At 38.1% G+C, this 25,336-nt stretch overlaps 1 protein-coding gene across 1 annotated transcript in view; it reads right to left on the reverse strand.

The window, feature by feature from the left end:
* LOC309474978 (uncharacterized protein) overlaps positions 1-25,110 on the reverse strand; it is a 187,677-nt gene extending 162,567 nt beyond the window's left edge. The window contains exons 1-7 of the mRNA XM_082137597.1: positions 24,792-25,110; positions 22,932-23,255; positions 21,941-22,231; positions 21,342-21,473; positions 19,639-19,768; positions 15,267-15,487; positions 14,606-14,896 (exon numbers count right to left, since the gene is read on the reverse strand). Coding sequence (XP_081993723.1) covers positions 14,606-14,896; positions 15,267-15,487; positions 19,639-19,768; positions 21,342-21,473; positions 21,941-22,231; positions 22,932-23,255; positions 24,792-24,885 — 1,483 coding nt within the window. The 5' untranslated portion in view covers positions 24,886-25,110. The remainder of the gene's footprint in view (positions 1-14,605; positions 14,897-15,266; positions 15,488-19,638; positions 19,769-21,341; positions 21,474-21,940; positions 22,232-22,931; positions 23,256-24,791) is intronic.
* Between the last annotated feature and the right edge of the window lie 226 nt (positions 25,111-25,336).

Here is a 25,336-nt window from a genome sequence, read left to right on the forward strand (position 1 = left end):
CATGATATTTACTTAATATCCTAATGATTTTTGGCATAAAAGAAAAATCTATAATTTTGACCCTTACAATGTTTTGTTGGCTATTGCCACAAATATACCCGTGCAACATAAGACTGGTTTTGTGATCCAGGGTCACATATGGCTCACATAGCCTAGGTACATATTACATATTACTACATATCTGTCCTGTCCTGATTATCAGCAGCTTGTTACATACCTGGTTTGTTGAAGCATTGCTCTAGCACAGTTGCTCAGTATCCTCTCCTCAACTTTGACTGTTTTGACTATAGTGAGTGGAATATAGTGTTTAAAAGTGGGAGAACCAGAACCTGTTTTGAATTTCAGTTAGAAGCCACACCGGTCTGTCTACATAAGGCATGTTTGCTCTAGCGTTCACAAATTTGAACAAGTTGTGCTTTTGAAATCATTTCATATAGTCTAACCAAGATAAATTCACTGCTGGATAATTGGTTAATTTTAACCCTGGTGGTCCACACATATCATTTTGGGAAAAGGGAGAGATTAAGCTTTCCTCCTGAGACCCGAGAGTTTGCCTGGTGTGCATTTTATAATTGTTCTTGCTATTTGGGATAAGTAGGACCTAATAAGCATAATAACTAAAATTTGTTTTTGTACAGGAAGTAGTTTTTGCAGAAAATGATGTCCTCATGTGAGGACAGTGGGTCTATAATTTACCATATGATGTCCTCATGTGAGGACATAGTACTGCAATCAAAAAACAAACTTAAATGGTTGTAATTCAAGAATGCTTTGGAATATAGACATATGGTTGGTCTTGTTTTAAAGAAGACATTTGCCAGATTATTGTAGAAGTGAAATAAATTATGAAAGTGAAACAGAAAAAAAAGTTATATAAGTTTGAGTTTATGAAAATATATAATGTAAAAATATAATTATTTATATTTTATATAAAATATATATATTATAAAATATATTTTACTCTAAAACTGCTAGAAAATGAAAGCCAAAAATCTAAACAAGTTGTGTTCCAAATTTTAGGTTGATATCTCAAAAAATGAGCTTTCAGTAATATTTTATTTGGGCGTAGTAGTAGTACCAAACTTTTTCACTAGATGGACAGCCAGCTTCCTTACTGACCATATAAGGGCGTCTCCATTTTCATATGTTTTGAGTGATCTGAACCATGTCTTTCCATAATTTCATACAATTTATGAAGTATACATCCTATTCAGAAATAGTATGGGTGTTTTGGCAGTATTTGATTTGATTTCAACCTCTAATAAACATAAAAAGAGCACATATGTGCGTTATAGCTCACTGCTGCATCACAAATCGAAAATCCATAATATTTTTCTTTATATTCTAAAAATTTTCAGACCTTTTTTTCTCATAACATTTAATTAGTGTTATCTTTTGAACTCTTGGCATGAAAACAAACTGAGGTTTCTACCAATCTTTCATGATTTTTCATGTTTATTTCTATTTCAAAATAAAGGCCTAAACACGCCTAATGAATATGAAATATTCTTGTTGCAAATTGATTTTATTTAAAAAAACAGCCACCAAATATGAAAACTAGAGATTGTAAGCTTTCAAATGATATATAGTTTGTCAATATTACTTTAGGTTTTTACTAAGGTATTATTGTTCTAAATATATATGGGCAAACGTCCCACCAGCTAACCATATGTTAGAATAAATAACGTAATATAGTCCCACTGTCCTCAAACGAGTACTTCACATTTACTGATGTCCTAGAGTGCTACTATTACTAAAATATGTCAAATTTTAATCCTCGTATGATGATAGAGACAGTATTGTACATAAATACATTTGTTTCATTCATATAATTTGAATAGATTTTTTACCTGGGTCATTTTTCTTTCGGGAACTGGTGTAGAAGTGTTTTGCGGATATTCCAGCCATTTTCTTCTCACTGACATTGGTGTAATGTTGTGATATCACCATAAGATGGTGTGGGCAGTGTCCCTAAATGTGGCCAACATGTCTAAGATTTACAAATTTGACTATCATTGTGTCAAGAGGCAAAAATGTAATGTCCTCATATGAGGTCGCAGGGTCTCAGGAGGTTAACTTTTTTATATAATATGAGAGCACCAACTATAATGTCTAAATATTTAATAAAAAGATATTTAGCCTAATTCATAATGCATGTTGTTAACTCTTGAACTCATTTAATTGAACTTTTTTTTACATACTTATACTTATCACATTTACCATGTGGTCTCCTACACCATTATTAGAATTAATTGATGTACTTTCTTAAAAATACTGTCACATAGCTTACTTTATTTTGTTTTTTGTTGAGCATAAGGTTTTATTGTACATTTTAACTCCCATAATATAGTATCAAAATCATTGTTGCTTTCAAAAGTTGCTCAAAGCAAGATGTGGTTATTGTAGTTCCAGTAGCAGAGTGTGATTAAACCTTTATCATGATAATCTGTGTAAACAAGTCAGATTGTTGAAGATTATCAGCTTTATCTGTTCTGTGCTCCGCTGAAGCCACTAAACTCTACAAAACTGTTCCTGTTGGGCTTGTTGTCCTGTTTTATACATTGTGAGAATTTATAGTTTGCCCCGACTCAGATTCCACTCCAAAGTATATTTTAGAATGAGCTCATCCCCAAAATGGCTTAACTATCATAGAGAAGGAAGTCAAGGTATATTGTTTCTTCACCATTTGGTTGATCACATCCTGAGCAAATGGGTTACGGTTAGTGAGAATGGGAGTGAGACACACACATGCAATCAGTCTAAAAACAAGTACAAGCCACGGAGGCAGACGGGAACAAGAAATCCAAAACTCAGGGACAGATAAATGTAACGAAAACAGGAACTGCTCGAAATGCTGGCAGAGCATTCAGCCAAATAAAACAAGACTTCATACTGAATGAGGGCAAAAGGCTAGACAGGGTGATGACCAAATGAAACAAGACACAGATAAAACAGATAAACTAATAATGAGCAGAGGGTTCTGAATGAAGTCCGGGTATAACAGAGTCTATGGAAACAGTGAGGGACTAGGCTGGCATCTGTTGATGGCACCTGCAGCTGACAGATGTAACACTATAGTAGACTATTCATGTTGCAGTTACACAACTGTAAGATTTGTGAATATGAAATGAAAAAATATGCCTCGCTGACTTTGCAGGGAGCATTTGAGCATGAAGGCACCTCACAAAAATGATTTAAGACTGACTTCTGAGGCAGCGTAATGATTTAATGATCTATTTTACAACAAAATAGAGTGAGCTTTGGTGAAAACTAAGCGAATATTTAGTAATTTCTCCCTAAAAATGTAAAAAACAAAATGGCCACCAACCGCAACTGTCAGACGGCATCTTTATTTTTTAGCTTAACTGTCACAAAATGGAAAGCACAGGATTGTGGGATATCAAATTCAGCAAAGGATTTTTGCTGTCTTCAAAAAACAATCAGATGAAGGTTTCTCAGGAGACAGGAAGTGAATCTAACATTGGATTCGGACAGGTCTTGATGCCTTCCTTACTTGGAATAAGTCCTCCAAAGGAATCATTTTTAAGATTTCAGACACGGCCCAGGACAATCAAGGACACAAGAACTAAACAGGAAAAAGGAGACCAGAAAAACGAAACAAAATAAACAAAATAACAAATTAAGAGTCTCTGAACAAACAACCAAAACCGTGACAATGTTCATGTACGACCGCAAGTTTACCAAGTTTACGACAGCAAGAAGTGTTATTCTTTACAAAACGGATATAGTTTAAATTCACACTAATGTTTCCATGTTTCTTTCCTCATACTCTGTCCTGTATTGTGGTTTCTCTGCATGGTCATTATATGGTCAGATGCTTTATTTAAAACACTGGCAGAGGCACCTCTGCTCTGTCAGTCTTTCTCTTCCATGCCCTAGTCATTTTTAAAAACATTAAAATCAAGAAAATTCTTAGTTGTATGTAAGGGAATGTTTGTAACACTTTTTAAATAAGTGTCACAACCCTCCCCACCCCTGTCAGCCATTGTTTAGCTAGCTGTATTAGCATAGTGGTTTGAAATTAGCAGGCGGAAAATGCATCATATATTGCCTATAAGAAACTACAATTTAATCTCAAATAGTATTGGTCAAAATGTTTACTTTCCCACCTCAAAATCTTTTTTCTCTCTATATATTCTTCATGTGCCTTTTTACAGCCTTGGTAATCACCATGTGGCATCTGGAAGGAAGTAGGAAAATACTGAAGTGATCACATGACTCATATCTTACCCCTAACTAGTGGAATTACAACTCTTCCCATGCTACAACTATGTTTTGAACTATTTGATATGATGGTGAACACATTCATACATAAGCATAATTATATGAAGTCAATAGAACATTATTATAAGACCTTTTTGGCCTTTAACAACTGCGTTCAAGAAAATAAATCGTGCTTTTACTGCCACTCAATGGACAATTTGAACAGACACTTTCATAGTTCCTCTTCATCTGTTTTCTCCACTGAATTTATATTGCCCTTATTTCAGATGTCCTCCAGCAGCACATGAACACGGTTCATAAACCACCAAACATCTTCAGACTGCTTTAGAAGCTCTTCGGCACTATGGACAATGATAAAGCTCGGGACACGGAGGGTGAAAATGAGAGAATCCAGAAGATTGGATGAGGTAACAAAACAAAAACACTTTGAAAAAGCCTGATGTTGGTGCAGATGCTATTCAAAGATTTACATTTGTCATTGTGTGTGTGGAAATGATCTGAAATCAGTGTTTATCTAATAGGACATGATGTGTTTAAATCCATCCGGTTACAAAATTGGCAGCAGCTGCAACACACTTCCATTCACTCTAAACAAAAATGGTGCTAAATAGCACTAAAAGTGGTTCATTGGCTTGTAATCATAGGGGAACCACTTTAAGTGCCATATAGCACCTACCTTTAAAGGTGCTATACAGCACCTTTGTCAAATGGTGCTATGTAGAACCATAAGAGGTGCCATATAGCACCTTGGTTGTTTATAATTGCTTCAACAAAAATGGTGCTCAACAGTACCCAACAGTGGTTCTTTGGCTCGTAATAATAGGGGAACCTCTTTTGGTACTATATGGCACTTAATTTTCTTTGAGGAATGCGGCGCTCGCGCTCGCTCACGTGCACCTGACATGCACAGTGCACACTAATCGGCGCGTACGTTTTTATTTAATTATATATTTATTTATTATGATTTTTTTTTTTTTTTTTACTTTCAAAATGACAGAATTTAACAACAAGTTCTTGACACATTTTCAAATTGTGTAAGTATAAATTTAAACACGTTTTTAAACATAACTTCTCTCGTCACTCATTTGTTTAGCCTAATTATTTGACTAGGCCTACACAAATAACAAAAAGCAGTTAATATATGAATATAGCTTTTTATTGAAGTTTGTGACATCCACACCAATTTTTTCTGTGGTCAAAAAGTCTTGTGTGGGGGCCCTGGAATATATATAGGCAGGACTTGTATTCAGGAAAATCACTATTTTAATGTCGTTTTTCTAATCCTATCACCAACTAATACCCCTTTTCCACCAAGGCAGAACTGGTGCTGGTTCGGAGCCAGAGCCTAGTTTCAAATCGGTTCTTTGTTTTTCCACCGCCAAAGCACCAGCTCCGAACCAGTAAAACTGGTTCTTAAGTAGCACCAAATCATTGCAGGGTCTAGAACGGAGCAGAGCCATAGAGAGAAAGAGTTGCGACACTCTTTGATGTCGCCGCTATGGCTGTCACGTGGTTCATGTAAGCCCCAATAGTTCTAAAACATACGCTGGCTGTCATGTTATTCTATGGGACAGACAGCAGCGACTGCATTATTGAACGGTAATATGAAATAAAACACACACCCAAGTACTTTTTCAGCTGGTATTGCATTTTTTTAATGCCAGTTTTGCATTTGGAGAGGCAGGGTGACAACGAAAATACTGCATTATTTAGAAGTTTTAGGTTATATTTTTGGAGGGAAAAGCTTAGTGTCCATGTTCGCATGGGTAATAGCACTGGCTGTAGCGGCTCCAACTTAACTTTGGCATATCATTAATCTGATAATAAACGTCTCATGATTTAGCACAACTGGCCTGTATTAGGCTATTGATTCTCATGATTTTGATATAAATTCCGATCCAGCCATTAGCCTACCTTCGTGATCACGCAGAGGTTTGCCGTGACGGTCCGTTCTGAAGTCACAGAAGCTAGCTCATTTCTTCTGATGAAAGAGACCACCCCAGAACCACAAATGTAAAACATGACCATGTTAAGACTAAGAATATAATTTTATGATTAAGCCATACACATTATCAAAACTTTAACAGATTAAAAACAAATTTACGCTTTATGTTTGGATTTATAAGTAGGCTAAGTGTAGAGTGAAGATTTTTCTAAGAGTAAGGGTATAGCTGTAACTCAAAGTAACTTAAGCAATTAACTAATAAATCATTTAAACGTCTGTTACAATACAGCACTTGTGACATAAATTAAGCATGGCTGATACAAATGAAGGTTTTCAAATAATTTTTTTTTTTTATTAAACAATGACAAACAACAAAAATGCGTGCTTGTGTGAGTGAACAAGAAAAATGCAAATATAGTTCTATTGTGGCACTACATGATATAAAACCCTCCATCACGTCACATAATGAAAAGTTAAATCCTAAAAAAATAAAAAAATAAAATCAAAGTTGCTATAAAGGTGGTATAAAGGTGGTAGCGATTCATTACCGAACTCTTAACTGTTACTGTCACAGCTGACGAAGTTGCGCTAGCTAACTAGTTAGCATGCAGTGCTTGAAAATTGGTTGAAACAACCAAGATAAAATATAAATAATTACGCTGTGCATATACAAATAAAGACCAGTATAAGCATCGCAAAGGGCCTCTGATACAATTTAGACAGTTGACAATTCAAAAGAGGTCGATATTTCAGCAACTTTACCTCTGGAACAACTCGACGCGGAGCAATGTAAGTGAATGGGGTCCAACGGCCAAATGACAGTGTTTAGAACTATTCCGATCTTCAAATCCCGGAAGTAGGCGGTTACGAGCGCCGCCATTGATTACAACGAAGGTCTATGGAAGTGTCGCAACTCTTTTCTCTATATGGCTCTGGAACGGAGCCAAGAAAGAACCGCTTGCGTCAGAGGCTGGGGGCGGGGTTACCGTGGCCAACAAGACTGAAGAGAAACTTGTGACCGCCATTTTTAAATAGCAGCTAGTCGAGCTAATAGCAGCTCGATTATAATATCCGTCTATGTAAGTTACGGCGAGCTGCACGAACGCGTTGGATTCGCCGTGTTTGGATGCCGATTTATTTTCGCAAACCCATGAGCATCCATAGTAACGCAACGTCTATTATTGTTGATGCCTTGTTCGAGATGCATCGGAGCAGCGTGGACCGATCAGAGCTGCGGGAGTGTTTGGAGATCATACGACTCCTTGTGCTTTTTGATCGCTTTGATTTCATGTGCTGATCGTTCTGCGAGAAGCCGATGCATCTCGAACAAGTCTGGTGTGTTTGTGTTTGGCGCTGCCGTACTAGCGTTGCTGGGCAACGTGATACGTATGCAGTGACGTAAGATATAGCTCTGTTGTGGCTCTCTGGCCGGTGGAAACGCAAACCGGTTCTTAGTAAGCTCGTCAGTCGAACCAACTCCGAACTGGCAATAGCTCTAGCTCTGAACCAGCACCCGGTTCTTGTTGGTGGAAAAGGGGTAAGAGACTAAGAGAGCCTTTAAATAACTGTAGGTGCTTAACAGGTTTTTTGTATGGTAATGGTGCCATATAGCACCTTAACCACCCCAAAGAACCGCTAAAGAACCGCTGAAGAACCAAACTGGTCTTAACAGGTTCTTTAAATGGTAGTGGTGCTATATAGCACCTTAACCACCGCAAAGAACCGCTGAAGAACCATTTTTTTTGTGTGTGTTCTTACTCTACACATTTTATAGGTAACAACATGTGGACTACAGCGCCATCTCCTGACAGTAAACACACACAACAGGACACACTGCTGTCCTCACTCTCTATGTATTGTTGGGGGGCATTTAACATCCTTTAGTTTATATCACTATCAACTGACTATAGAACAAGGACTTTATTCATATATACAGTGCACATGGTGGACAAAAGCGGTGGATTAAGTTTTACTGTGACAGTAATTGGTGTGGATCTAATGGACCAGACGTGAGGACACCATTGATGGTCTTGTAGAAACTGCTTTCTTTCACCAACTCATGAACCATTTTATTTTCATTACATCCACAATGAGTTATTTTATCTTCTGATGGTTGTCATTGAGCACTCAACTATTATTGATCTGAATTTGTTTTTAATATACAAAAGATAAACAAGCAGGCAACAATGTATAAAAGTATAAAAGTTTGTCTTTACAGAAATGTCAACAACAGTGAATGGCTTACAACATGTAACACTTTTTAGTTAATGCTTAAAGTTATATGACTGAAACAACCTCGGAGGATTTGATCTTGAGAGACAAAAAAGATTTATGATTGTGATGATGTGTGAATGTATGCTTCAAGTAAGCTTACTGTTTGGTGTTATTCAAATTTATCAGAGCAACGGATACAATGATCTCATCTTAAAAAAAGAAAAAAAGAAAAAGAAAAGAAAGCTTAGGGATCACTCTGCAAATTCCAGTTGTTTGTTCATGTCTGTATTTGGGAACTGAAAAACAGGGATCTGACTAAAACTGTGAGATCCACTAACACAAGACTCTAGACATCAGTAAATAATCAACTGAAAATAATGAATCAATAATAAACAATCATCAATTAAACCTAAGTTTGAAATATAAATTAGAGTAAACTAAAATAATAACGGTGTTAAGTGGAACTCAATAATTTGGAGCCTGCCACGCCACTGAACACTGCTGCTGCGCCAATGAGGGTCATTATATGTGAAGGTCATTTGGATCTCAAATTCATGTCACAATAGTTGAGTACACTGTGTGTTCTGCTGCAACGACGTCCCTCAAGATAACAGAACCAGAATCAAAAATCAGATGAGGGGTTGATGGGTTTATACAGGCAGAAAAGTCTCAGTTCATAAGCAACGCAAACTCCACGTAAGATAAAAAAAAGAAAACTTGTCTCTAGTGCAACCAAAAGGGCAAAATTGGACTCAGACAGGCGTCGTAAGACGAGAGTAAACATAGAGAAGGCTTTCAATAAATGGAGAGATCTCCGGTCTGCTCTAGGGCTCAAACGGGATGCTCAGTTGTATTTTTTCAAAATATCTACTAAATAAATCTGCACTACATGTAGTTTAATGATTTGCTATTCGATTAAAACAGTTCAAATATCTTGAGTGTGATATAAAATGCTGATATATAAGTTAGTTTTCTACTACCCCCGTTTTTCCCTCACACATAAGTGTGTAATTTACTCAATTGCCTTTCCTTTCACATATTTAAAATGACTTGCAGATTTATAACTTTATTACCTCTGAAGACATTATGATTGTAAACAAAAGATTTGCGGCTGATGCTCCTTTGGTTATGAACAGCTCGTGCTCGTGCAAGCGTGCGTGTGCGTGTGGTCCATGAGCGTGCACATCTCTGGCTGCAGTTTCACTTGCCGCCAGAGGTGGCATAGTTCTGCAAAAACTCAGAATCTTGCTTAATGCACCTTTAACATTTTGTCATAACCTGTAATAAATTAGGTTTGTCAGGTAGGCTATGTCAATGCGCCGAGATTGAAGAACTAATTAAAAAACATGATAATTTTAATCTGCACAAGAAGCTCAAAGAAGCTGGTAACATCTACAGACCAGCCCCAACAGCAACCTTGTATGCGGACAACAACCAACCAATCCTAAATAAACAAGAAAAAATGGACACCTGGACAAACTATATACACAAACTCTTTGGCGCCGTGAGAACACCTGCAGAAAAAGACCAACAGACGTCGAAAGACACTCTACACATTTTAACATCAGAGGTAGAACAGGCAATCAAAACAGCTAAGCCAGGCAAAGCGTGCGGGCCCGACACAATCCATGTCGAATTGCTCAAACTATTAAACAGCAACAACATACGTCAACTGACTGACTGACTGGTACAATCAAATATACAACGGTAACAAAATTCCATCTGACTGGCTACAATCCATCTTTGTGGCCATACCAAAGAAAGCAACAAGCCGGAAATGCGAAGACTACAGACTGATAAGCTTGATGAGCCACGTGCTGAAAGTCTTCCTGAAGGTGATCCAACAGCGCATACGCTCCACATGCGAAAATGCATTGAAGAACACACAGTTTGGCTTCCGCAAAGGACTAGGCACGAGAGAAGCAATCTTCTGTCTACAGATACTACTACAGCGATGCTACGAACATCAGAAAGAAGTGTACATCTGCTTCATAGATTACGAGAAAGCCTTTGACTCAGTAGACCACGACCGACTAGCAGCTCTATTAAAACAACTGGGACTAGATAAAAACGACACCAACTTCATCATTGCTCTTTATTGGAAGCAAACAGCCCAACTCCGATATGACAACGAACTGACAGACCCAACACCAATACAAAAAGGTGTACGACAAGGCTGCCCACTGTCACCGATCCTTTTCAACATCTACTCGGAGCAGATTTTTGATCGAACACTAGCAGACAAAAACATTGGTATTAAAGTCAATGGACAGTACATCAACAACATCAGATATGCCGACGACACTGCACTGCTGGCCGATTCGGAACAAGACCTACAACAAATCTTGGATGAAGTTGCCGCAGAGAGTCAAATATGGGGCTTACGAATTAACAAAAAGAAAACAAAGGTTATGAAGGTCAGCCGAACTACAAGCGAAACAACAATCAAGCTGGGCAGCGAAAAATTGGAACAAGTACACCGATTTAAATACCTTGGTGTAATCATTGACGATCAGTTGAACCATGAAGTCGAAATCAAGAGCAGAATTGAACAAGCAAGGCAAGCATTTATTAAATGGAAAACACTCCTCTCAGGCCGCAACTTGAGTACATCACTGAAACTGCGCACACTGAAATGCTACATCTGGTCAATTTTGCTGTACGGAGTAGAGACATGGACACTGACAACAACAGCAACAAAAAGGCTCGAAGCTTTCGAAATGTGGCTGTATCGAAGAATGCTGAAAATCCCATGGACAGCCAAAACCACCAATACACAAGTTCTGCAAGACATGGGCACTGACAGGCAACTGCTGAAGACCATCATTAGCAGGAAGTGTCACTACTTAGGCCACATTGCCCGAAACGACCACAAATACCAGCTATTAAAGCAAATCCTGCAAGGAAAAATCGAAGGAAAAAAACGACCAGGACGGCCAAAAACGACATGGCTCAGTAACATCAAAACATGGCTACAATTAACAACAGCACAAACTCTACACGCCGTGCTAGACCGGGACCAATATCATCGTGAAGTCGCACACGCCGTTAGGCAGCACTAAAGAAGAAGGTAGGCTATGTGAAGATATTACAACAAGTGTGACATCAGGTTTTTGATAACATTCAGTTGAATCGTTACATAGAATTTATTGTAGTCACGGATATCAGTGGTTCCCAACCTTTTTTACTGTCTGAATCAATACTGCAAGACCCCCCTGCCCCTTTTGTATTCTAGTGTTATTACTTTTCAACTCCATGTAAAAAAAGAAAAAGAAAAAAATTCAAGATAGATTCAAACCTTCAGTTTGCTTCTTTTTGCTTCTGATCCTCACAAACTTCTCTAAAACACGCTTCTTCGGCGAGCATTAGTTATAAAATACCCACAAAACATTAATTATGACAACTACGCGAATGTATTGAACTGTGTTCATACCTGCTTACAATGCTATAAGCTCTAATTGCCTTTTTACTTTAACAATTGCAATTACACAGAACAGAATGTTAACATGCAATATTATCATTCTTCCCAAACTATCGATTTCGTGGCTAAGAACCTGACCTCTGAATTTTCCTTTTAGTATAGCGACCCCTGCAGATCTATTGCTGAAATGTGAGAACCATATGTCATTTCCCCATTGACTTCTCCAGAACTTTTCATCTTCCTTACAAGCATGCGTTTCTTGTACAAAATAAAAATCAACACCCTTTCCTTTAAAATATAAAAATAAGGATTTCCTTTTTTCAAAAGACCACGTGAAATAGACATCAACGTTTACACTTTTTTTGTTTTTTGAAAAATGAATTATTGAACTAGGGTCTTTTAAACTATTGTTTGTTGCATAAATATCTTCTATATAATGCTCTGCAATATACCTTGAAAAAAATGAACAAAATATAAATACAAATTGTGCACTTTTAGTTGCATATGAACACAAAGATTGTTTAGCAAACACATTTTTAAATGTATACATTGTATAGGTAGCCTACCATTCCTATAACATAACTTGTTACGTATACAGCCTACATAGGCTACTACTTACTCAAAAGTAAGACATTTGCTTGCTCCAAGTACTCTACATTTCAGTTACTGAAACATTAGGTAACTCGAACCTCTTTCTTATGTAAGCCATTACCTACAAACAAAGTACGCTCTCTTTCCCTCTTTGCGTGCTTTTTCAACAAGAGGCCATAACTTGGTGCGTGCATCTTTGTCTGCAGCGGTCAGATCCTCTTTAAAACGGAGATGCTTTCTTTGTAGATATTAATTTGCTTTTCTCCATACCAAGTCTCTTGCCGTCCGTGAAAGAAACCTGATGATCACTGGTCGCGGTGTGACGTCACATTGCTCTTCACCTCTGGAGGTTTGCCAATCCTGTGAACTACATCGATGGCACCTGTCACAAATGTGCATTCAGTTTCTGGAAGGATCTCTTTGCGTATTTCTTTTACAACCGCTTTAACGTCTTCTTCTGGTCTCTCAGGGGAACCGAGACGCAAGTTCCATCGCCTGGTATATCGCTCAGCATCGTTTAACTTCTGCTCCATTTCGTGAATCTTCTTTTGAGATTCCACGCTCTGTGTTTTAAGACATGCACTTTCCTTCTTTAAATCAGCAATGTCTTGATAACAGTTATCTGGTGATTTTTTGAGGCCATTCGATTTGTAGAGTGTTTTGTTTGACTGCCATGTCAATTTGATCGGATCGTCCATCAATTTTGGCCGTCAGAATGCGAATGATGTTCTCTTGCATCTCAGTCAGAGAAAGTTAATTTCCTCCATCATTCTTTCTTTGGTGGATTATTAGGAGTATTAGGATTTGTATTAGTTACCTCCTTCAACCACTTTACAACTATAAGAATGGAGATCATTAATGCACCTTTTTTTCTTTCGCAAATTCAGTCTCCATCTCCACAGAATTCTCAATTTTTGCGTGGTGTAGCCAATGTCGACCAAGCGAAAGTGTCCAAAAGTGTCTTTACAAATGCATAACAAGCAATACTAAGCAACCATACCATTTAAATCTTATTAAATTAAGCTCAAAATACACCAACCGCTCACGTCGACATCTTTAGCCCGCCCTCTGTTCATTCATTCTTGTCAAAGTTACCCGCCGACTTGACAACACGCTGTCGTCAGACGCACGTCCGTTTACAAACCAATCAATGTCAAGATGCAGCCCATACAGATGATGACGACAGGACTCAAGTACGTCATGTAAAGTTCTTTAGTGCGCTCGCATAATTGCAATGTGAATCCAAACCAAAACTAACCAAATATATACAATGTATCAAAACATGACCTTTGGTTCAGACCTTGGTGTGGACTTTCAGGTGTGAAAACGCCCTTATTGACTCCACAACACCACCGGGCATGTAGCTGTCGCAGATATTTTTTCACCTTTGAAAGGTTTTTGGTTTGTTTGTTTGTTTTGTTTTATAAATTTTGTGTAATACTTATGTAAAAAATTGTATTGATCTACATGATAGTTTGGTAATGGTGACACCTACTGGGAAAAGGAGTAACATAAGACGTATTGGTCATGTGATTTTATTTTTGCGTGCTTACCGGAAAAAGAAAAAGATAAGAGAGAAACACGAGGTGTCGCACACAAATCGAAAGAGGTAAAAAAGAAAGAGTGTTTGAGCAAAAAATTGTCTACTGATGTCTCCTGAGTCCCGATTGGAAAGCACACGGTATGTTTGTATGTATTTTGGTTATTGTTTATTTATAATTTGATGTAGCCTACTGTGTGTATTGATTTCAGTTTTAATGGGATATGTTTCAAGCGATGTCATGGTAGAATCGCTTCAACAAATTTGATTGTAATTTTGGTTTATTTTTCAGTTTTTTCACGGTGTCCATTCGATTTTTGTGATATGGAATATCCTGATTCCTGAAAGGAAGACATTAAAAGATTGAAGGCATCAGTTGAAGCGTGATTTTTCTGATCTGGAAAAACATTCAGGAGCCATTATAGGGCATAATGTCCAATTTAGCTTTTTCCTTGTATTAGAGAGAAGTTTACATTCGTTCACCGCTTTCGCTTTTGCGTTCAAAACCTTTTTGCCTTTACAACATAAGGAAGGCTACCTATATACACTGATATCACAGCGCCACTCAATGGTCAAAAATTAGAACAACACATAACCCTTATGAACACATTTTGGCTCCCACTCCGTAAATAAATCAGCACTGACGTACCTTGCGTGATGTTATCCAGATGTGTGGTCTGGTTGCTGATGGGATTGTTGATCACACAGCTGTAAGTGTTGTTATCCTGATATTCCACCTCCAGAGGTAGAGAGAGACTGATGCTGAGATCAGACACACTGATGCTGGACAATACACTGATTCCTTTGTACCAGGAGAGAGTCACATTGCCACAGTGTGTCACATTCATCACTGAACACACCAACACACATTTTGAATCGTTTGATCTCTCGGATGAAGGACACTGCGACTCTCTGTTGATGACAGGAATGGGCAGACGAGCTGGAAACAAGAGAGAATTAATAAACACAGAATCCTTCTGTGGATCCTTCTTCCAGCCCCTTGAGGCTTGTCACATTTATGCATTTGTCAAAGGCTTTTATCCCAATCCTGTACTGAGATTTTATTAGTGTGTTTAACACCCTATAAATATTCTAAAACACTATTCTGATTTGTGAAAGGTTTCAGAATAGTGAAGTCAAGGAACCAAGGAAGGGTTAACTGACTAAAACTGTACTGTGAAAGCTTTCAGAAATCAGAAAAGTAAGGTTAAGCACTCAGGGAAAGATTAATTGACCCAAACTGCACTGTGAAACCTTTTACAAATCAGAATGATGGGAGTGTAATTTAAGAGTTGAAAAGTCGTTCTTACCTTCAACAATCAGCGGGAAAAGAAACAAACAAAAGTAACAAAACAGTCTGCACAGCATATCCATCAACATTGACACCGGCCGATATATACTATAGTTTAAACTTAGTAAAAAAAAGAGCAATTCTATTCTGAAATAAGCAGCGCCAAAACTGTTAATATCCACAACAAGAGCATAAAACTCCACTTCCACAATTCCAAAGTCACTCGCATCTGCCCGTTTGCTTCACAAAGTCTCTCTCTCTCTCTCTCTCTCTCTCTCTCTCTACAGCGAGAATTACATGTGTGTGTCAACCTTGAAGAAATTGCAACATATTGAGGATACAAAATCAGTTGAGTTTGCTTCTGTTGCAATTTGTTCCACCTTTTTTCATAAAATGACTGAACTATAAGGAACAGAAAAGGGTGTGACTCGAGTGACAAGCCCGAATGGATCTCATGAGAGACGAAATGTTTGAATCGCACAAATCGGAAACAATCATATGCAGCCACCACTGGAATCAAAACCAATGAATAAATGTGTCTGTTTTGTCAGGATAGGTAATCATAACATAGATTTCATCATAAGTAGGCCAGGCTATAGGAACCATAGCAGAATGACAGCAGTTGTCAAGGTGTCCACCCTTTTTTAGGAACTCTCTAAGCCAGTCTCAGAGTCAGTGTCAGATGAAAGGTCAAAAAACCAAGAGACATCATCGCTATCTGAACCTGCTCCTCTATCAGACTCGGCATCATCAGGGCTCTGAAGCAAGACTAAAGCCAGTCAGTCAATCTCTTTCTATAAGCTATAAGTTTTAGCTTAGCAATAGCATATTAAAACAACCAAGAAAAAATATTTCTACGGGAAAAAATAGCAAACGCTGAAATGATATAGGCCTACACCGTCTGCAATGCGTGCGGTCAATTTGACCGTTATGGCCATTCAAGGTAGAAATTCTCAGAGCTCTTTTGTGTTTTGTAATTTTAATAAAATAACAAATGTTAGAATAAAATATACACACATTAAATAAAAATCAAGGTACAATAGTTAAATGGGTATTTTTTTTTATTTTTTAACAAAGTTATTACATTGCTAAATGCTAAATTTAAAAACAGTCCAAAGGACTGCCTTGGTAGTGCTAGTGTTAAGTGAACAACTGTTGGAGCTAACTGCATTAATTATGAGACGTTATTTAAAAAATATTGTTAGACACCTGAATTCAAGAATCATGAAGAATGACATGCAATATTATTTAAGCTACAACAGGGCTTCCAAACAACATTCCTAACACAGCGCATTTTGTATGGTAGCCTACCATATCAAACACCTAATTCAGGCCATCAACTCATTAGCAGCGACTCCAAGAACTGAAATGGGTGTGTGATGACAGAGTAAGGACACATGAGAAAAGGTGCCGTGTTGGGGCGGATCTAGGAACGTGGTTGAGAAGCCCTGGGCTATATGTCTAGAACATGTACTTTTTTTTGATACTTCCACAAAAAAAGCTTAACTTGCATGTTAGTTATATTGCAACACTATAAGTGATTGTGTAATTAACAGTGTTGTGCAAGTTACTTCCAAACTGTAATACATTATACATTACTTGTTACTGTTATTTAAAAGTAATTCTTTACCTCACAATATTACTGTCTCGGAATTGTAATGTGTTACATTACTCCTGTATTACTTTTGAGTTACTTTCACCAAAATATCTACAGAAGTAGAACTTAACATTCTAAAATGACTAGGGCTGTAAAGATAGGCGATATGAAACCGAAATCGCGACACTCAGATCCACGAACCTGTGTCGCGGTGTGAGAAGGCAGAATCGGACACCCTTCCAACCCCCAGAGTTATCCTTCCTGTCCAGATCCAATGCTACCACATCTTTAAATTACTATTGGTATTATGATAAATTCTTTAAAATTGGGCAATTCCAGCGTTATGGACGTGACATTTGCAGTAAAAACTTGACATATAAATTCTCAGAAAATGCATTTAATACCAATATATTGAAACGTCTGTTTATCCATAGGCTACTCCCCTATAAAGGAGTCCAGACATTAGAAAAATATCAGTCTACACATGCGTTTCATATTTAATATAAGGGAAATAGACATGCATGCATGCATGCATGCATGACACAAAAAATAACTTTTAGGTAGCAAAACATTTTTTAGTAGCCTAATTGGCTTTATGCCCAGCTGCACTACTTCCTGAACTTCAGCCAGCTCCTTTGTTTCCTGTCTGCCATTATTGGACAAACTGATTAATCCAGGTGTGCCTGACCTCAGTAACAATAATCAGACACCTGGATTAATCAGTTTGTCCAATAATGGCAGACAGGAAACAAAGGAGCTGGCTGAAGTTCAGGAAGTAGTGCAGCTGGGCATAAAGCCAATTCTGTGAATTAAGTTGAGTGGGGGAAAACGCCCCCCAGGGGTAAAACGCCCCCCACCTGTTTTCCCCAAAATAACCACTAGAGGTAGTCAAGATACATTTTTACTGTTGCTATGCACTACGTTGATAACGGGGATATATAAATCTCCATGGAGAAGCTGACACCAGCGACATATTTGAAAAGAAGAGGATGGTAAATGCTATAATTTTCAGATATTAGTAAACAAGTGTTTAAAGCAGAGGTCTTCAATCCTGCTCCTGGAGGGCCACTGTCCTGCAGAGTTTAGTTCCAACCTGCTTCAGCACACCTGCCTTTGAATAATCAAGCGATTCTGAAGTGCTTGATGAGCTGATTCAGGTGTGTTTGATTAGGGTTGGAACTAAACTTTGCAGGACAGTGGCCCTCCAGGAGCAGGATTGAAGACCTCTGGTTTAAAGGGTAACTAAACCCCTGGTCAGAGCCTGACTCCACCCACTGGCAATATTTGGGAGTAGAGGACTGGAGGTGGCTGCAAGAGGAATGGAAAGGCCAGCCCATTAATTCTGAGATTACTGAATTAATTTGCGCTGTTGCGCTGCAACCTGATCAACGTCTCCGCACATGGCCGATGATTTGTCGAGGATTTGGCAGACTGGACATTTAGTTCGTCAGTGTCCAAAACTGGCCAGTAACCAGGGAAATGGGACGGGGTCCGCATGATCGGGGCCATGTGGACCCCCAACACTCATCTCCAATATGAGTCATCACCAGCAGGAGTCTCAAGAGATGGACAGAGGGAAGACGATCAAGGACTGTTGGGAAAGGGTGAATGTGAGCCAAAGGAGTCTGTGATTGTGGTGGGACGGACATGTGTTAGTGATTTTTGTCATGTGCCAATTTTGGTGGAGGGGGCTCCATGTTTAGCATTGGTGGATACGGTATCAACTGTGACAGTTATAAAACCGGAGGTAGTTCCTGCCAATGCCAGTCTGGAACCCACCACTGTCCATCTATACACAGTGACAGGTGAACTGGCGCCAATGAAGGGTAAAGGTGTGGTGGGGCTGACTGTAGAGGGAAAGACGTTACGTCATTCAGTGGCCACCTGATGCGCCTGCTGTGCCCACGGGCCCTGAGTATGCTAGGAAGCTTCAGGACTCATTGGAAGCCGCTTATAATTTTGCAAGGAAGCAGTTGTTAAAAGCGGGGACCCGGCAGAAGCGAAATTATTACCTGAGAGCAAAAGGGCGGCATTTCACAGCGGGAGAGATGGTGTGGGTGTACAGCCCTCAGAGAAAGAAGGGCAGGTGCCCTAAACTGGACTCCAAGTGGGTTGGGCCATGCAGTGTTCTGGAGAGAATCGGAGAAGTAGTTTACCGAGTTCAGTTGCCTCCGAGGGGTAGGATGGTGGCTGTGCACCGAGACAGATTGGCACCTTATAGAGGAAGTGCCGCTACAGCCCAAACACCAGCCTCCTCTACAATTGTGCCTACCCCGGAGGGGGTTTACCAGGACACCAGTCGAGCACTTCCAGTCCTCTGGCAGACCCACATACAGCCACACCAGCTCTTGAGCTGCAAACCTCGCATTCATATAGCCCGGTTTCAGTTACACAGGAAGGGCAACTGCGACCTCAGCGTGTCAGAAGGCCGCCAAGACGGTTCAGGGACTTTGTTTGTTCCCTCGAGGTCGAGGACCTTTGTGAAGGGGGAGCAGTGTAGCAAGTCTAAAGACTGTTTATGTTCAATATCAGTTGCAATCTAGATGCATGTATTTTCTTTCATGTGTTATGTGTTCTGGTTTTGTGGGACTTTAAGGCGTGGGCTGTTCTTCTGATGAACGAGCCTGCGCAGTTATGCAGGGGCGCGGTTGTAAAAAAGGAAGTTCCAGAAGATTTGTGTTCGCTGGTCTGTTGTGAAGCAAGAGCATCGGCCACACAGGTGCTCACGTTAATAAAAGAGCCTTGGAACTATAAAGTGAGTCTATCATTTTCTCAGATTGCTACAATATTATACAGGGTGGGCCATTTATATGGATACACCGCAACAACATGGGAATGGCTGGTGACACCAAAGTCCCGTTTGTGGCACACCAGTACATGTGAGGGGGCAAACTCCTCAAGATGGGTGGTGACCATGACATATACTAATGTGCCACAAACAGGACCTCAATATCACCAACCACTCCCATGCCACCACGGTGTATCCATGTAAATGGCCCACCCTGTATATTAAAAAGGATCTTGTTGTTGTGGTGCTGTGGCAGGGCCCGGACAAAACCTTAATTTTGTTACGTTCTGTTAAGAAAAGAACCATAGACACTCATAGGACGTAACACTGTATTATCTATGTTTTTTTCAAACGTGTATGTGGAAATGATCTGAAATCAGTGTTTATCTTATAGGACACACTGCTGTCCTCACTCTCTGTGTGCTGTAGAGGGCAGCATTTGACATCCTTTAGTTTACATCACTATCAGACCAGAGAAGAGGACTTTATTCAAATATACAGTGCACATGGTGAAATAAAGCGGTGGATTGAGTCTTACTGTGACAGTAATTGGTGTGAATCTCTCATGGACAGATGGAAACACATAATGTATTACAAGCTCTACCACACGTGAGGACTAGAAACTGCTTTCTTTCACCAACTCATGAACCATTTTATTTTCATTACATCCATAATGAGTTATTTTATCTTCATGGCATTGAGGGTGAGATGGTTGTCATTGAGCACTCAATATAGATCTGCACTTAATAATATACAAAGACAAACAACAAGCAGGCAACAACGTATAAAAGTTTGTCTATACAGAAATGTCAACAACAGTGAACGGCTTACAAAACTGAACACTTTTTTTTAACCTACTGAATTACTTCTCATAGAAAATATTGAGTTAAAAGACAGAGTTAATGCTTAAAGTTGTATGACTGAAACAAACTCAGCAGCTTTGATCTTGAGAGACAAAAAAAAACAAAAACAAAAAAAAAACAGTGAATTAACATTCTGCCATCTGTCTCCACAGTGAATGTATGCTTCAAGTAAGCTTAATGTTTGGTGTTATTCAAATATATCAGTGCAACTGATAGAATGAGCTCATTTAAAAAAAAAAAAAAAGGAGGGGATCCCTCTGCAAATTCCAGTTGTTTGTTCATGTCTCTATTTGGGAACTGAAAAACAGGGAGTTGACTAAAACTGTGTGAGATCCACTAACACAAGACTCTCACAATCATCAATTAACACTTAAACCAAAGTTTGAAATATAAATTAGAGTAAGATAAAATAATAACGGTTTTAAGTGGAACAAATAACTAAAGTGCAAAGAATAGACAGAACAAGCAGGTATTTTTTACAAGTAAATTTTAATATAATGTTGGATGAATTGCAGGAACTCAAAACAATAAAAAAAAAAAGTCATTTGGATCTCAAATTCATGTCACAATAGTTGAGTACACTGTGTGATCTGCTGCAACGGCATCCTGCAAGATAACAGAACCAGAATCAAAAAATCAGATGAGGGGTTGATGGGTTTATACAGGCAGAAAAGTCTCAGTTCTTACCGTAAGCAGACGTGTACAGAATGTTGGATTAGCGTAATAACTCTCTACATCATGAGGTTTAACTGTTTTAATAATAAAAAAGACACTGATTAAATATTTTGTAATCACCATTTAAAATTAATAAAATATGTTCAGGCATATGTATTTTTCTATGTAATTACTTGCCTTTTTTTCCTGGTTGTTTAGGCCTACATCTTCTGTGGTAAATCGCACCTCCGACGACAGCTATTGCTGCCAGCAGCGCTAGAGTAACAGCTATTACCACCACGAAATGTGAACGCTGGTCCTGTGCTGTAATAAATAGAGTAAACTTTTGTTATACAGTTTAAAGCTGTAAGTAAATCATGATGATGGAAGGTGACACCTAACATGTTGAGTTACACATCTTCAGAGAGACTTGAGCAATTGTCTCAAGGAAGTTTGGGTGGGACAAATTGAAACACTTGTCCTCACTGTATCAGACCATGTTTTGCTACTTGCTAATCAGAAATGTATACTTGCTATTCATTTATAATTTAGGGGTAGGGACATCTTTACAGCATTTTATTCAACAAACATTTGCATATGATTCAAATTATTTACATTTTGTAGGATGGGCTGTGCATTTTAAATGAGTATATCTGCTGAAGGAACATTTAGCAACATTTTTGAATAAATTAGAATAGATTGTAGATTATCATCAGAGTTAAAAGGCCTGAACTAAAAGCAACAAAACACAACAACTCTAATTAATTTATAACGATTACAGGATAACAGACCTGGACATGGTTGACAGAGTTGCGTGATGTCCAGATGTTTGGTCTGGTTTCTGATGGGATTGTAGATCACACAGCTGTAAGTGTTGTTATCCTGATATTCCACCTCCAGAGGTAGAGAGAGACTGATGCTGAGATCAGACACACTGATGCTGGACAATACACTGATTCCTTTGTACCAGGAGAGAGTCACATCTCTCACATTCACTGATGAACAGACCAGTGAACATTTCTGCCTTGATGATCTTGATGGTGAAGAACAGTTACTGGTGATGACAGGAGAAGGAAGACGATCTGGAGAGAAGTACAAACTATAAAATATGCTGTTTTTTTTTACTTAAAAGCAGTGTTGTTGGCTATTGCAAACTTCAAATCAAGTCAAGTTTATTTATCTGTCATACAAATGTCAAAGACAGTTTGTACATTGAAATGCATTTGGTTGAGGCTCAGGCATTCAACAGCAGTGCAATATATACTTCTAATTCAATCAAATTTAGAGAGAGAAAAAGTATATAAATATGCAAAACAAATATGTTTGTATGTTTGCTTTGTATATTAAATAATAAAATGTATAGTATATTATTCACCCAGATTATAGCTATAATATAATTAGCGTATTATTTTTATTTACATTTTGTGTGAGAAGCATCAACTGTATCGCTATTTACACTAAATTTAATCAAGGTGCTTATTGTTTCCATGTTTACAAAAGTATCTACAACAAAAAATATCTAAACAGCGTAAATAGCATCTAACTTCATATGCACTTATACTGTAGCAACTGCCAGCAATGAAGTGAACAGTAATAAAGACAGGCAGGTAAAGTTTGAAAAACTTTTTCACTATAAACTGAAATAATATACAGTCAATAATTGAATTACAATGTCGATCAAAAGAAACTAAAAGTCATTATGAATAATCAGGACAACGATAAGTTGCCATGATTTGAATATGATGAGGGTGTGCATAATGTATTAAAATATCTTCAACTCACCATAAATATAAATATTGAAATTCTTCATATTTGACCCTGAGCTCCTGATGATCTCTTGTTTATAAAGTCCAGCGTGTGCCTTTGTGATGTTTCTGATGGTCAGAGATCCAGTTTGACTGTCTATCTGGAGTCTGTCTTTGAACTTCTCAATTTTAACATTATAAGAGATGATCTGTCTGTGGATTTCAGCAATACGAGTGTCATTACGCCCAGACATCCACAGTATCTGATCATCTCTCTGTACTTGAACATCAGTGTTTAGAGTGACAGAATCTCCCTCAGTCACTGACACTGACTTCACTTCATCTGAACCCCCAAACACACCTGAAACTGATTTAGAAAATATTTGTAAGTCTTATATGATTGGGAAAAGAATATATATTTTCAAGATATTCAATATATTCAATATACATTTGCTCATCAATCAACATTTGCTGAAGTTGGTAATTTAACATGAATCAAGTGTATTTCAATGTATGAAATAAACAGGACTAGTCAAGATGAAAAAAACAAACTGATTATGTCGAAACGTTTTCCTTGACATCTACTCTTTCAAGAACAGCCTCTTGCATTAAACATTTACACTCAACCTTCTATGACAATGTTTACTCTGAACAAACTGCACTGAAGAAAGTGATGTTGTGTCAGTCTATTCTGTGATGCATTCAGTAAAACTCACTATCAATCAGTCTCCATTATGGTAAAACAAAGTACAAAACTATCTGATGTCTCGGAAAAAAGGCTAACCAGTTAAATACAAACACCAAGTGACCAAACAAACAAATTCCTTTGTCATTCTGTGATATGTCAGATCAACAGTGGATAAATATTACATTATATATTAGGATTCAAATCCTACAAATCATATTAGTGTGGACTGTGGATGGGAATTTAAACTAGACAAATCAATATTTGTATCTCTCTCTTTATAGCAATGCCACTACCAAGATGACGAACTATCCCAGAATTTCAGAGCTATGGATTAGTTTGCTTGCACTAACAATCACAGGTTTTGTCAATTTGTCAAGCAAAGTAATGATAGGGACCAACCAGGTAGCAGACAGTCTCAAAGAGAGAAGTAGAGAATGTGGCTAAAGTCAAAATTCATAATGTGGTAAAAAAGAAAAATAATAATAAAAAAAAATAGATCCCGTTGTGCCGCGTTATTAAATAAAATATAAACTGCCCGATGAATTCATTGAAATAATGTATTTTTTTCCTGTCTTTATTCCCAACAATAACAAAACCCAGTAGAATCACATCACACAGTGCAACCCTAATTGATAACATATTTACAAATAATTTGACAAATAACATATAGGCTAATTAATGGTTTGCTTATTTGTGATATTACGGACACAATGTTTGGGTGATTGGGACAGCAAATCTTTTCATTAATTTCGGGTATGAGCATATTTACTATAGTTGCACAAGTTAGTTCATACTCTGATAATTGTATATGCAATATTTATTTTTCTGTTCATTATTTAAGTCATGTTTTTATTCTGTTCAACTTTCTCAATGTTTATTAATTGTCCCGCCCACCTACAGAATGCCACACTTGACTCATTAGACGAGAGAATAAACTCTATATTATAGCCTACTGTCCCATTCAACCTTATGTACAAATAACCCTTAATTCACCCTATGCAAAATTCCTTTAAGGAGGTCATACGGTGTGGTTGGCAACCAAGAAGAATATTTTTCAGTGCAACTTCATTCAGTGATGTGTCCTTCAGCAGGTGTTAATTTCAAACCCTGAATAGTAGCCTGCTTAAATCAGGTAGCCGGGAATAAAATAAATCGAGTGTTTTCTTCGTAAAACAACAAGAAATAAGAACAGTAAAAAGTATATTTTACTTTTCTTGAGAGATAGACAGAGGCAGAGGAAAACAGCGCTTCGAATCATATTCCGTCCAAAGTGTTTTTTTTGTTTGTTTGTTTTTGACTTCATGAACTCCGCGCATTTAAAAACGTGGTGTTACAGTAGCGTAACGATGCGCTGTGAGTGAGTACATTTCAAAGTAGGCTATGACTGAAGCAATCTGCACCGTGAACTGAAGAGACGCTGCGGGGGCGGGGCACAACATACATCTCCGCCCCAGACACAATTTGACACAAGCCCAGATGCATGACTTCATGCTATTGACGCGAAACTCGAGCCCGTCCGCATGGAAGGCAGACTCTCTAACAATGACGCTAAAGACGCAGGTTTACATACACAGCTCTCAGATGCTAACCAAATTCATGCCTGTAACCTACATTTTCATGAATCACAATCACATTTTGTGCGAAGCCCTGCTGGTTGAACAAAACAAGTTAACAACAATGACTAAACAAGTTCCCTTATCGAGTCGGTCTCTCGACATTACGTATGGGGAAATCCATTTTCCTCGAATTATGAA

Source organism: Leuciscus leuciscus (assembly GCF_965113295.1).
Source record: "Leuciscus leuciscus genome assembly, chromosome: 15".
In the NCBI taxonomy this organism is placed as follows: Eukaryota; Metazoa; Chordata; class Actinopteri; order Cypriniformes; family Leuciscidae; genus Leuciscus; species Leuciscus leuciscus.